Source organism: Eleutherodactylus coqui, chromosome 13 (assembly GCF_035609145.1).
Source record: "Eleutherodactylus coqui strain aEleCoq1 chromosome 13, aEleCoq1.hap1, whole genome shotgun sequence".
Taxonomy (NCBI): domain Eukaryota; kingdom Metazoa; phylum Chordata; class Amphibia; order Anura; family Eleutherodactylidae; genus Eleutherodactylus; species Eleutherodactylus coqui.
The window spans coordinates 22,929,004-22,943,571 of NC_089849.1; the positions used below are offsets into that span (position 1 = coordinate 22,929,004).

Below are 14,568 nucleotides of genomic sequence, written 5' to 3' on the forward strand. Positions count from 1 at the left end.
TAACAATATATTAGATAAATTGCTGGAAACCGATCATATATCATCTAAAATTATGTTAAACACGAACATTATAAAATATGTATAAGCATTTTATAGGACATATTAATAACAACTAACCATCATAAATATGAAAAAATATATTTAAAATATTATGTTACGGTATATTTAAATGTTTTATGATTTTTTATATATTTTTTCTAAAACTTCATTAACCCCTTAGTGACGAAGCCTGTTTGCGCCTTAGTGACGGAGCCAAATTTTGGAAATCTGACATGCGTCGTTCAACGTAGCATAACTCCGTAAAGGCTTTACATATCCAAGTGATTCTGACATTGTTTTTTCGCCACATGTTGTACTTCATTTTGGTTGTAAAAAGAGACCGATATAATTTGTGTATATTTATTAAAAGTACCAATATTGGAAAAATGTTGAAAAAAATGGTCATTTTTTTCAAATTTTCAACTGTAACATCTCAAATATGTCCAAACATGCTGTACAAATTTTTGATAAGATATATATTTCCATCTGTTTACTTTATTCTGAATGCACACTTGAAAAACTTTTGTGTTTTTTTTTAACCATTTATAGGACGTAGAAATTTAACATTACTTTTCAGCATTTAAGGGAACACTTTGTTTTCCTGCAACAAGCCAAGTTTGCAAAGGCTCATGAGTGTCAGAATAATAGATACCCCCCCCCCCAAATGACCCCATTTTAAAAACTACACCCCTTAATGTATTCACTGAGGGGTGCCAGGAGTATTTTGACCCTACCAGTTTTTTCAGGAATTAATTCAATTTAGAGGAGAAAAAATAAAATTTCATAGTTTTGCAAATATGTCATTTTAAAGACATATTTTTTTCCTATATTGCCCATGAAAATGAGGATTTACACCCCCAAATGGATACCCCCGTTTCTCCCGTGTTCAGAAACATACCCATTGTGGCCCTAATCTTATGTCTGGATGCACAATGGGACCCAAAATGAAAGGAGTAGTCGGTGGCTTTCAGAACATAAATTTTGCTTGAAGGCGTTTTAGGCCCCATAGCACTTTTGTAGAGCTCTTGAGTGGCCAAAACCAAAGAGAACCCCCACAAGTGACCCCATTTTGAAAACTAGACCCCTTAACGAATTTATCTAGGGGTGTACTGCCCATTTTGACCCCACAGTTTTTGAATGAATTCAAGCAAAGCAAAAGGAAAAAAATGTGATTTTCGTTTTTTTTGGCAATTCTGTCGTTTTAAAAACTGCTTTTTTGGTACAGCACACACATGAATGAAGACTTGCACCCCAAAATGGATACCCCTGTTTGTCCCATGTACAGAGACATACCCATTGTGGCCCTAATCTTTTGTCAGGATGTACAACGGGGCCCAAAATGAAAGAAGTAGTCGGTGGCTTTCAGAACAGAAATTTAGCATGAAGGTGATTTAGGCCCCATTGCCCACTTGTAGAGCCCTTGAGCGGCCAAAACGACAGAGAACCCCCACAAATGACCCCATTTTGAAAACTAGACCCCTTAACGAATTAATCTAGGGGTGTACTGTGTATCTTTACCCTACAATTTCTGAATAAATCTAAGCAAAGCAGTAGGAAAAAAATTACAATTTTCATTTTTTTGGCATTTGTATCAATTTAAAAACTGTTTTTTTTGTACAGCACACATAGGAATGAAGACTTTCACCCCAAAATGGATATCCCTGTTTGTCCCGTGTTCAGAAACATTCCTGTTGTGGCCCTAATCTACTTACAGGACACGTGGCTAGGCCTATAATGGAAGGAGCACCCGTTTGATTTCAGGGTACAACGGGATAAATTCCAGGCCCCATTGCCCACTTGTAGAGCCATTGAGCGTCCAAAACGATAGAGAACCCCCACAAATGACCCCATTTTAAAAACTAGACCCCTTAATGAATTCATCTAGGGGTGTACTGTGTATTTTGACCCCACAGTATTTGAATAAATCTAATTTTGGCAATTTAAAAACTTTTTTTTGTACAGTTTACATAGGAATGAAGACCTTCACCCCAAAATGGATCCCCCCATTTGTCCCGTGTTCAAAAACATACCCATTGTGGCCCTAATCTACTTATAGGACACATGGTTAGGCCTGTAATGCAGAGAACACCCGTTGGATTGCAGGGCACAACTGAATAAATCCCAGGCCCCATTGTTCATTTGTACGGAATAAAAATTGACTCCCTAAAAATCCCCCTTCCCCTCCCCTCCGCGCCCTTTTCGGCGTTCCTCAAATCTTAGATAAAAGTAATAATGTGAACTGTGTGGTATTTCCGAAGACAGGGGTAATTACGGAGGCTGGTTGGGATGGGTACATGGGGCAATAAAACCGTGTATCCTCCCTCCTCTCATGCTTTTTGGGGGTCATTTCTTGACCTCAGTGGTGGGTATGGGGTGTAAAAAGTGGCGCTCTGTGAGTCTCCGTAAGCTTGATGAGGTGCGGCGGTCTCACACAGAAGGCGCTCAACAAGCTGCTCCTGGAACTGCAGGAAGGCGAACGTTCCCGGGGCTTCTTGTAAATTGCGTATTACAGGTAGCGGTCTGAATAATGCCGGGCTCACGCAGCCGTAGGTGGAATCCGCTTGCGGAAGCCCGCAGCGGATCCCAGCGGTGAGCCCGGCTGTGTCCCTGCATACGGCCGCCTATTGTACTGCGCATAACTGCCTACTCACACAGGCGGTCATGCGCAGTATATATATATTTTTTTGTTGTTTGTATTTTCCGCACTGTCACTTAGCGATGACGCGGGTAACCGCAGCTCGTATACAACGTAGTTGCGTATGGGCTGCGGGTATATCTGCGACCATGGAGCACAATGGGGTCTATGTTGCGGATATCCGCGGTAAAATAGAACCTGCTGCGTTCTCTTTTCTGCGAGTGGATTACGCATTTCCGACCTGCTAATGTGAGCGGAATTGTGTAATCAAATGCGATTGATCTGCGTATTACCGTGGATAAGACGCATGCGGAATCTGTAATTCCTATCCGGTCATGTGAGACCGACCTAAGGTAGATTGCTACCTTTTTATCACGTGATCGGGGACCACTCAACGAGGCCACCCGTCACTGCGCCAGACTCTCGGCAACCGTTGGTTAAATTTCCTGTGCTCCCCCACTCCTGCGCATGTGTTCGCTGTTTTGCCGGCGGTCGCATGCGCAGGATCCGGGAAAGTTCACGGAGGAGGATCGCGTCGGGGTGCAAATATGGAGGCCTCTGGTAAAAAGTTTCATCTCCTCTCACCGATCGCATCGATGAGGGGAGATGAAGCTTCACCTTTTTTTTACTTTTACGTGATCGCCATTATCCATTGGATAACGGCGAACACGTGACGAGGAACCGCTCACCGCGGCCCCCCGTGAAAACTCCAGGCTCTCGGTTCAGTTTTGTAGCCAGGAGCAGGGAGATTTTAAATTATCCTGGCAATCCACGGCTTTTGCGCATGCGTCTGCCATTGTGGCGATGGGCGTGTGTGCAGAAGCTGGGGTAAGGTCCGCGGATAAATCCGCGGGCCTTAGGTACGTCATTTCATCCTCCCTCACGGATATGATCCGTGGGGGGAGATGAAACGCAAGTTTTTTTTAACTTTTTAAAACTTTTTTTTTAACTTTTTACACTTTTTTTTAACTTTACATGATCACTGTCATCCATTGGATAACAGTGATCATGTCCCCGGTATAATCTCTCTGTTCCTGGCTACACATGGCAGCCAAGAGCAGAGGGATTTTAAATTTCCCGGGGCTCGAGCCCGTCTGTGCACGCGCCCGATGTCAATCATCGGGCGCGCATGCGCAGACGGGGATTCGGGTCCCGGGACATCGGGGAGGACTTAGGTGAGTATTTTCACCTCCCCTCATGGATCCGATCCATGAGGGGAGGTGAAACTGACTTTTTTCTTAACTTTTTCGCGATCGCCGCTATCCGATGGGATTGCGTGCCCGGGGACCGCTCACAGACCCGATCTCCGGGGGACGCCACCGACAAGCCATGTAAGAATTTTCAGCTGCTTTGATGGATCCGATCCATCAGGGCAGCTAAATACCTAACTGTTTACGCACTTTTCTTTACTTTTTTGCGATCGGCGCTATCCATTGGACAGCGCCGATCGCAATGCCGGGGGTGACTGCCCGCATCCTGGGATGACAGCTCCATGCTGTCAGCTACCTGCGGGCACCGACAGCATGGAGCTGTCACGTCCTCAGGCAAGTGGGCATCAATCCAAAGAGGATGCATAAAATTACGTCCTCTAGGATTAAAGCCCACTTACTGAGGACGTAGTTTCCCGATGGGGCGGTCGTTAAGAGGTTAAAGCCGTTGGGTATCAATGTATGTGGTGCGGGTATGTTTTAAATAGCATATAGAGATAATCCTGAACTGGCTTTGATACCCTGGACACTTCTCCTCTACCAAGGAGATAGTGGACGAAAATAAAACTTCTTAAAGCCAACATGTAACAACACGTGCCAGAGGGTTTTCACAGGCAAACGGGTTAACACTTCGAGCACCAGGGGAGTTACATAGTCGCTTCCACTATAATTGATATATGTAAAATAGCCTGAGGCACATTCTGATTTAATATTTATGTTTGAATTTACGGTCTTCTGGATATTGGGTGAATCAGATTATTTTTAGAATATGTCGACTCATGCACACCAGGACAGATTACAGCAAGAATGGGAAAGGATCCCAGTGAGAATTTGCAGTGCAGTTGATCAACAGAGAAGTGACCTGAAAGAGATCAGTACTTCAGATATTCCCAAGTCATTGAGAGATTTTTGGCCTACGAAAGAAGAGATAAACACATATGATGCAACAGCATATAAAAAGAAACATTTGAGAAGACTCTATTGTGATCTTTGGAGGCATTCCATAGATTGGTTAATGCTGAAAATGATGTGTCCAACCAACTGACTCTGAGAGGACTCAGAATCCCACATAGATCGGCTTTTCCTCTTGATGAAACATGTTCAGGGGAATGGCAATCTATGCTACAAACGTTCACATCAGTAATGTTGGATAAACTAATTGATAAAAGGAAACACTAATGTCTCAATGTATCATGAACAGAATATCGTGTTCCGAGATAAATAATATGACAATCAAATTGCAGGACTCTAATTATATTGAACTACCCAAAATCTTTCAACAGATTGGGAAATTAAAAAGGGATTATGATGATTATAAACACAAATATTTTCCTTACTAGAGATGAGCGAACGTACTCGGATAGGCACTACTCGTCCGAGTAATGTGCCTTATCCGAGTACCGCTGTACTCGTGCAGAAAGATTCGGGACGCGCTGCGGAGCGGGGAGCTGCAGGGGAGAGCGGGGAGGAACGGAGGGGAGATCTTTCTCTCCTCTCCCGGCCGCTCTGCCCCGCTCCCCGCTGCGACTCACCTGTCAGCAGCGGAGCGTCCCGAATCTTTCTGCACGAGTACAGCGGTACTCGGATAAGGCACATTACTCGGACGAGTAGTGCCTATCCGAGTACGTTCGCTCATCTCTATTCCTTACTAGTATAAAAAGATTAAAAAGGGCAAAATATCAAGGGAAGATTTAAGACAAGAGAACGAAAAGCATGAACAGAACCACTTAGAAGAAAATGACATATTGGACAGGGGAGACCAGAGTATTTAATAGAAGCAGTAAAGAAATGTCACAAGAAGAAAAAACAAGAACAAATGCAGCAATAATAACAAATAAACACGATACTAATATAAAAAATCCTAAGAAAAACAATGAAAAGGATGATGAAGTACCAAACATAAGAAATGTCCAAAACTATATTGTCCCCTCACAACTTCCTCCGCTCACATATACTTCCCCCATAGAAATAGAAAATATAGAAACTTCATTTCTAAACTTACCAATAATAAATTCACCCGCAAACTTTGAAGAAATAAAAAAATATAAAAGATCAGAAAAAGAAGAAAAAGGATAAGAAAAAATAAAATCTACAAAAGAAACTGCATCCATAACAAATCAACGGAAAATATAAATTATTTTTTAGGTGCTCAACCCAAAGAACGATCCCCACAAAGATTACAAGCAGATACAATACCGATAAAGAAAATCACAACACAAAGATTTACTCCCCCAGTAACCAGATCGAAAATCAGTCATTTTTTTTCAAACCCCACTGAAAAAAACACCAATCATCAGAAAGAGTATAAACGAAAAAGAGGGAAGAGAGGAGGTAAAAAGAAGCACTCTGCCAGCGAATGAAAGACGAACAACATCAATCCGAATGAGGAAGTAACAAACGAAGAAGCATTAAAAATGGGGATATTCAACATATCGAGTAGACAACTGAAACGAGGAGAAACAGATCTACTATCTAAAGGACATTCGTATTGTCCAACTACACGTTCGTCTATGTTTGATTTATCTGTGGATCTTAATAATTATGTCAAAAAACTCACCCAAAATAGATATTTTTTCATTAATGATGATAAAACTAAAACTGAAAACACCATAGAATTTAATGTAGACACACCCATCACAACAGAACTCCAACCAATAAGTACATTTTATCCAGTAGAGTCAAAAGAGTCCACATCTAGAATGATTTTATAAAAACACCCTACAAGAGCGCACTAATATGTATAATAAAAAGAAAAAAATCAGCAAAAACCTCACTAGGGAAGAAAAATTAACTCTTAACCCCTTCATGACGTGGCCCTTTTTTTTCCATTTTCGTTTTTTCCTCACCCCTTTAAAAAGATCCTAACTCCTTTATTTATCCATCGACGTCGCTCTATGAGGGCTTGTGTTTTGCGGGACGAGTTGTATTTTTCAATGGTGCTATTTAATGTACCTTATAATGTACTGAAAAACGTTTAAAAAATTCTAAGTGGAGAAAAATGAAAAAAAAAAAACACTGTCCGTCATCTTTTTAGTGCGTCTTGTTTCTTCGGCGCACAAACTGCAACAAAAATGACGTGATAACTTTATTCTATGGCTCGGTAAGATTACTAGGATACCAAACTTGTATAGCTTTTTTTTTTTACTGCACTACTCTTTTTTTTTTTCAAAGACATTTAATTTTTTTCAATTATTTTCTGCGGTCATCTTGTGCGCACAATAACCTTTTTATTTGTCTGTCGACGTAGTTGAGTGTGGGCTCATTTTTTGCGGGATGTCCTGTATTTTCAGATAGTACTAGAACACATAAGACTTTTTGATAGTTTTTTATTGCGTTTTTTCTGAAACAGGGTGACTGAAAAAGTGCATTTCTGGCGGGTTTTTTTTGCTTCGGACGACGTTCATCGTGTGGGAAAAATAATGCACTACTTTGATAGATCGAACTTTTACGGACGCGGTGATACCAAATATGTATTTTTATTTAATGATTTAGATTTTTTATTTACAGATATGGCAAAGGGGGGTGATTTAAACTTTTATTACTTTTTTTTATAAATGAAAAAACTTAATTGATCTTTTTTTCACTTAACTTTTAAGTTCCTCTGGGGGACTGCAATATGCGATGCTTTGATCGCTCCTGTAGTATGATGTAATGCTATAGCATTACGTCATACTGCATTCTGACAGGCAGCCTATTAAGCCACACCACGGGAATGATTTCCCGGCAGCCATGACACCTGCACGGCTCCCCCGATCTCACGGCGGGGAGGGGGGGGGGCGTACGGGACCCCTGAGCATCGTTTGGGGGCTTTAAATACCGTGATCACAATTGACAGCGGCATTTAAAGGGTTAATGGCCGATATCAGCGGAATGACCGATCGTGGCTATTGCCCGCGGGTGTCAGCTGTAGTAAACAGCTGACGCCCGCACTGTATGCAGAGAGGTCGCCCCACTGTTATTTTAGTGTCCGGGAAAGGGGTTGTACCAAGATGTTACAATTTGGACCTTTAATGGCTTTTTACATGGCTGGGCGGGTCCATCTTACTTTATCTTATGGCTGTCAGGATTAGTTTATGAGTTTTCACATTAAAGCAACAATGTCGCCTCTTCTCTTTATGGTTTTCAGAGGAACTCACACCGATGCGCTGCATTGTTTTGACAAAAAGGGGGTAGTTATCGTCCAATCCCAAGATCAGGATGGCAAACCCTTGCGAATGGAGCAGACTATTGACTTGGCGATACAGGCCGGAGCTGAGGATGTGCAGGAGACGCAGGACGAGGAGGAGGAGAAGGATGTGTACAAGGTGGGTTAACAAGGTGTCCTATTTAGGGAACGCCAAGGATGAGTTTTGGGGTTTATTGAATATATAGAAGCGCAATGAAAAATGGAAACTGCAGAGAGAGAAAATACAAGTATGCAAATGAGGTGGAGGAACACAAATGCAATTGTGCCATTTTTGGGGATTTGAACTTACGATGTTCACAGTGCAGTAAATATTACTTGTTATCTTTATTCTGTGGGTCAGTATGGCGATTACGACGATACCAAATTTTTTGTAGTTTTTCTTTTTTTATGTTGTACAAGAAATGAAATAAGTTTACAAAAACATGCTTTCTGCCGCCATCTCCTGACCCCCAAAGCTTTTTTTATTTTTTTGTCAATCATATTGCATGATGCCCTTTTTTTGTGCGGTAGCTTGCAGTTTTTATTATTAACTAGAGATGAGTGAGCACCCAAATGCTCGGGTCCGCGTTATTTGAGTCGAGCTTTTCGTAAAATCCGAGAGCTCTACTCGAGTAACGAACCTCATTGACTATAATGGGAGACTCAAGCATTATGTGGGACGCTGAGTCCCGAGTTTTTTTTAAATCTTTTCTTGGTTCGTGTTTCTTCTTCTCTCTCTCTCCCCTCCCTTCCCCTTCCTGCCAGACCAAAAATGTTCGAATGACGCGTGATGCCGCAGGGAGGGACCCAAACAGGCATGTCACAGCGGGGAGGAGCCAAAAGCTGGGGCGAGGAGCCAAAAGCTATTTGATGCTCGTTCGAGTAACGAGCACCATCGAGTACGCTAATACTCGAACAAGCATCAAGCTTGACAGAGTATGTTCACTCAACTCTATTATTAACATTTTGGGATAGACAGGACTTTTTGATCACTTTTTATTCAATTTGTATCTTGGATACGGGGTGAACAAAGAAGTCCAATTCTAGCAATGTGTATATTTTCTTTCTGACGGCATTCACCATAGTTGATGACATCACGATGGCAGTTTACAGGGTGACATCACAATGGCAGGCAGCCATTATATTTTAATGTGCTATTTTGTTTCCTATAAACAGATGTTTTATCTAAGGAGGAAAGTCACATCATAAACACCAATGAAGAGAGAGAAAACTTCTAGATCTCTAGAACTGGAGACACCACTACAAAACCGCCAAGATCACTCAGAGCGACAGCAGTGAATCTAAATCTGATTACTGTTCTCTAGAACTGGAGACACCAGAGGAGCTATACAGAACTGCCAAGATCACTCAGAGCGACAGTAGAGACTCTAAATCTGATTACTGTGCTCTATAACTGGAGACACCAGAGGAGCTCCACACACCTATCAAACCCTTCCAGAGCGAAAGTAGCCATGATGAAACACCCACCACAAGTGATATCTGTTTGGAGGAACCCCATCCGAAAGGAATGCGTTGCTATTAAAGCTTCAGCCAAAGGGAATCTCACATGGACCAGGTTCAATTACATAGAGCGCCATATCCTAAAACTATCCCATGAGAGTCCGTACCTTATTCATGGTCTTTCCACCTTCCACACGCTAAACTGTCTATTTTGGGATGGAATCGGCCAATGGAGAAAACCTTGATCATTTTATATTTAATAACTTTGCTCTTGATACCACCACAATAAAATTCATCACAGCAGAAGTGATCTGCGGCACAGAGTTCTTGCATAAGAAAGGCATTATACATCGGGACCTGAAGACAGAGAATATTTTTCTGACTGCAGACGGCCATGTAAGAATAACAGGCTTTGGCATCGCTGTAGTACTGGGTGGATATAAGAAATCCAAATACAGGTGTAGAGGTACACCTGCATACGCAGCTCCAGCAATGGTGAAGGAGAAGGAACAACGACGTGGGGTAGACTATTTTGCTATTGGCGTCATTTTCTATAAACTAGTCACAGGTATGAGACCTTTTCCTGGATATCGTATCAACAATGACAAAGCAAAGCTGCTGATATTGGAAGCAGCTCCTTCACCCATCGGACATAACAAACAGTACGCCCTGAGGTCTTAGTCAGACGGGCGTTTTTTCGCGCGATTTGCGCATCGCATGTCGCATGCGCAAATCGCGTGACCGGCGGCGAAAAATCGCGGGAAAAATCTGCACCTAGCCGCGTTAATCGTCACAGCAAAACGCCCGTCTGACCGGAGAAAAATCGCCGTGCGCATCAAAATGCGCATGAAACTTAGACTGACCGGCGAAAAAAATGATTTTGGTGCGCACATAAAACGCCGAATGCAGATAGGCGCGATCTGCGAATCGTCGTGTCCTATAATTTATCGCATATCCGCATAAAAAGCGGACATGTGACCGATACCATAGCGAACCATTGGTTCTATATATGCGCGAATCGCATGCGCATGCGCAAATCGCGCGAAAAAACGCCCGTCTGACTAAGGCCTAAGGCTGAACCTGGTGTGTTACAGTTAGAACATCCTAAAGGAACTCAGGAAAACGTCACCTCTGTGTGATCTAGACCTAGATTTCCAGAAGCAACAGAAGAGTAAGCCAAGGCCTGAAGAGTGGAATCACCAATATCTACTCCTTTCTATTCACTGCTTGATAATTACATCTTTTATGCATTAATAATAAATATACAAAAGATCTATAGAGAATTTGTCTTCATTATTCCACCATACAATAAGAGATGTTTGCTTGGAATCGGTACCAGAGAGAGTCAAAATATAAGGGAGGGAGGTGACGGGTATACACTGACACCTGCCAATAAATGCAAACAAGGGGCTGCCAAACCAACATAATTCTCTGTCATGAAGTTGTCACAATTACCATTTCAGTTCTGAAATTATTAGTCATACTATGTGTGGCCATCCTTACAGGTCCCCGCCATGTTATAATTAACACCATGCCTTCCAATAGATAGTTTAATTTAATGCTGCTTAGAAATGTAGAATGGTAGAGTTGGGAGGAACCTCCGGGGTCATCGGGTTCAACCCCTTGCTCAACGCAGGATTCACTAAAACATCCCAGACAGATGCCTGTCCAGCCTTTGTTTGAAGACTTTTTCTAATATCTAATCTGTGTCTGCTCCCTTTCAGTTTCACCCCATTGCTTCTAGTCTTTCCTTGTGCAAATGAGAATAGGGCTGATCCCTCTGCACTATAGCAGCCCATCAGATATTTGTAGACGGCTATTGTCTCCTCTCAGCCTTCTTTTTTTGTAAGTTAAACATTCCCAGATCCTTTGACCGTTCCTCATAGGACATGGTTTACAGACCGCTTACTATCCTGATAGCTCTTCTCTGAATTTGCTCCAGTTTGTTAAATTGGGGTGCCCAGAACTGGGCACAGTACTCCAGATGAGGTCTGAGCAAAGAGTAGTAAAGGGGGATAGTTACCTCATGTGATCTAGACTCTATGCTTCTCTTAACACATCCCAGAATTGTGTTTGCTTTTTGCTGCTGCATCACACTATTGACTCAAGTTCAGTCTGTGATCTATTAGTATACCCAAGTCTTTTTCACATGTGTGCTGCTTAGCCCAATTCCTCTCGTTCTGTATATGCTTCTTTAATTTTTCTTGCCAAATGTAGAACTTTGCATTTCGTCCTGTTAAGCCTGGTTTTGACACGATGATTTTCGCTCAAAAGATGTCTTTTGAGCGATAATCGTTGTGTTCATTTACAGGGCAAGGTGATCGCTCAAACGTTGAGCAATCACTTTGCGGTCCGAGTGGGGTATGCAGAAGACAAGCAGGGGCGCTTGTCTTCTGCATCCAGCTGTTATCTGGTATACAGCGACTGGTTAACGAAAACTGCACGATGTCAGTGCAGATAGACAACGATTTTTGCTCAAATATGGCTTTGAGCGATTTTTGGGGGAAGGAATCGTTGTGTTTTAATCAGCCTTTAAATACCATTCTATTGCTTGCAGCCCTCTGTTCAAGTTTGTCTAGATCTTTTTGAATCCTCTCTCACTGCTCTAGTCCTAGCTGTGTCTCCTAGCTTTGTGTCATTGGCAAATTTGATCAGCTTCCTATCAATTCCCTCCTCCAGATCATTTATAAAAATGTTGAACAAAACTGGGTACTCCACTTGAGACATTTTTCCACTGGGATTATGACCACTCTTTGAGTACGATCACTCAGCCAGTTGTGAATCCACCTAACAGTTGCCTTTTCAATCCCTTGTCTATTTTTTCAATAAAGATGGTATCAGATACTTTGTCAAATGCTTTACTAAAGTCAAAACATACTATATCTAACGCACTTCCCTGATCAAGCCAGTTGGTGATTCTGTCATAGAAGAAAATTAGATTAGTCTGGCATGACTTGTTTGTTATAAACCCATGCTCGCTCTGGTTTATTACTCCATTCTCATCCAAGTACTTCCATACACGCATTCACGGGGGCAGAAATAGTCCAGTAGTAGTGTATAAAGGCCTTAACTAATTAAAACTAAATTTTATTAAGACTTTGAAAACTAGGGCTGTATGAGAGACACACAATGAAAGGCACGATATTTGGAAACCAGCGTGCCTAAACAGACAAACACAAAACCAGTGGCATATAAACCCACCTTCTAAATGCAGGTGTATATATATATAATCAAAGGGTAATAAAAAGACTCATAATCCCCTCATATAATGAAAGGAGGATGAGGGCAAGAAATGTTGCTAGCTTCTTAATGCTTGTGCTCAACAACATTCACAGGAGCCACAACGAACAGATTTTAGAGTGGAGACACCCATTATTGTACCGCTCTTCACCATGCTTCACTGCTGCCTGCAGACACTCATTATTGTACCGCTCTTTATCATGCTTCACTGCTGCCTGCAGACACTCATTATTGTACCGCTCTCCACCATGCTTCACTGCTGCCTGCAGACACTCATTATTGTACCGCTCTTCACAATGCTTCACTGCTGCCTGCAGACACTCATTATTGTACTGCTCTCCACCATGCTTCACTGCTGCCTGCAGACACTCATTATTGTACCGCTCTTCACCATGCTTCACTGCTGCCTGCAGACACTCATTATTGTACCGCTCTTCACCATGCTTCACTGCTGCCTGCAGACACTCATTATTGTACCGCTCTTCACCATGCTCCAGGCCGCCAACTCTGACCCTACTCTTACTGAGGGGGGGGGGGATAGGCAGGGACCGCAGTACCTATGCAAGAGACAACTACCCACTAGCACCGTCAGGAAAGGCAGATGACAAGAATCAACATGAAACAATACAAACAGAACAGAGGCAGATGGTAAGGCCTGGCTGATAACAGCGAGGTCTAGCAGACAAGCTGACAGAAGCAGGACATCAAACGAGGCAGACAGGCTAGAAGACTGAGGGAATGGCACAAAGTACCAGGGCCAGATTATCAGCAGGTCAGAGTATCTGGAAAACTCAGCAGACCCTGAAAACTGAAAATTAAAACAAGGTCTAACGGACAGGCCTGGCAGATAACAGAAAGTTAAGCAGACAATAGCAAGGTCCAAACGGACAGGAGAATCAGAACATGAAAGCAAGGGCTAGCGGACAGGAAAATCAGAACAATATTCGGCAACTCCCAAGCAGCATGAGCTGGATCTTATAGGGAGGCAGGAGGAGCCGATAGGTGAATAGACCTGTCAATCACCAGCACACATCTCAGACACCTAGCAGGGTAATTAACCTGACTGGAAGGCACAGGAGATGTTAACCCTGGCTCGTCGGGACAGAACAAGCTTGCAATGAATCTAGGGACAGAACAAGGTGTGCTGGCAAGGCTAACTATGAGCAGACAGGCGTAACACTACCACTGCTTTGTGGATGGTACGGAGCATAAAAGGCCAGTTCTATCCCCAACACTTTCATTACTTTCTGCATCACTTCTCCCATGGAGGGAGTCCCTCAGTCACTCTCAGTTGTCTCTGGTACTCTGTACCTGTATTCCACCTCAGAAGTCAGTTTTTGTTGGTGGCGTTTGTGAGCGGGTATGTCAGACTGGCTACCCTGAGAACAGGTCTAGGCAGATCAGACCGAACTTGTACCTGCCCACCCTTGGCAGTTGGAAGTAGTCTACTTGAAGACACTGGAATGGGTAGTCAGGATGAGGGGTGCATGGGAGCTTATACAGACTTGCCCACGTTGTTCTGTGCACAAATCAGGCAGCCCTGTGTGTGTGTGGCTGCCCTGACGCTAAATCCTGGTGCAGACCAGTGACTAGTGGCCACAGCTGTTTGTGACAGGTGTGTAGTAGGCGGGTTCAAAGTAGTACAACATTGGAAAAAGATGCTATGAGGCATGAAGAGGCCTGGATCTGACCGACCAGAGATTAAGTGCTTGGGTTGCACTTGTGTGCATATGCTCTGGATATCATGAGGGGTGAGGACCATTAGGGGGTAGTCCAGAACCGTAACCTTATTCCCCTCGCAGAAGTCATGGACCATGAGG

General features: G+C 42.9%; 1 protein-coding gene across 1 annotated transcript in view; it reads left to right on the forward strand.

Annotated features, from left to right (window-relative positions):
- The window catches only part of LOC136587335 (translational activator of cytochrome c oxidase 1-like), a 53,107-nt gene that overhangs the window by 20,919 nt on the left and 17,620 nt on the right, over positions 1 to 14,568 (forward strand). Inside the window, exon 4 of the mRNA XM_066585903.1 lies at positions 8,009 to 8,186. Coding sequence (XP_066442000.1) covers positions 8,009 to 8,186 — 178 coding nt within the window. The remainder of the gene's footprint in view (positions 1 to 8,008; positions 8,187 to 14,568) is intronic.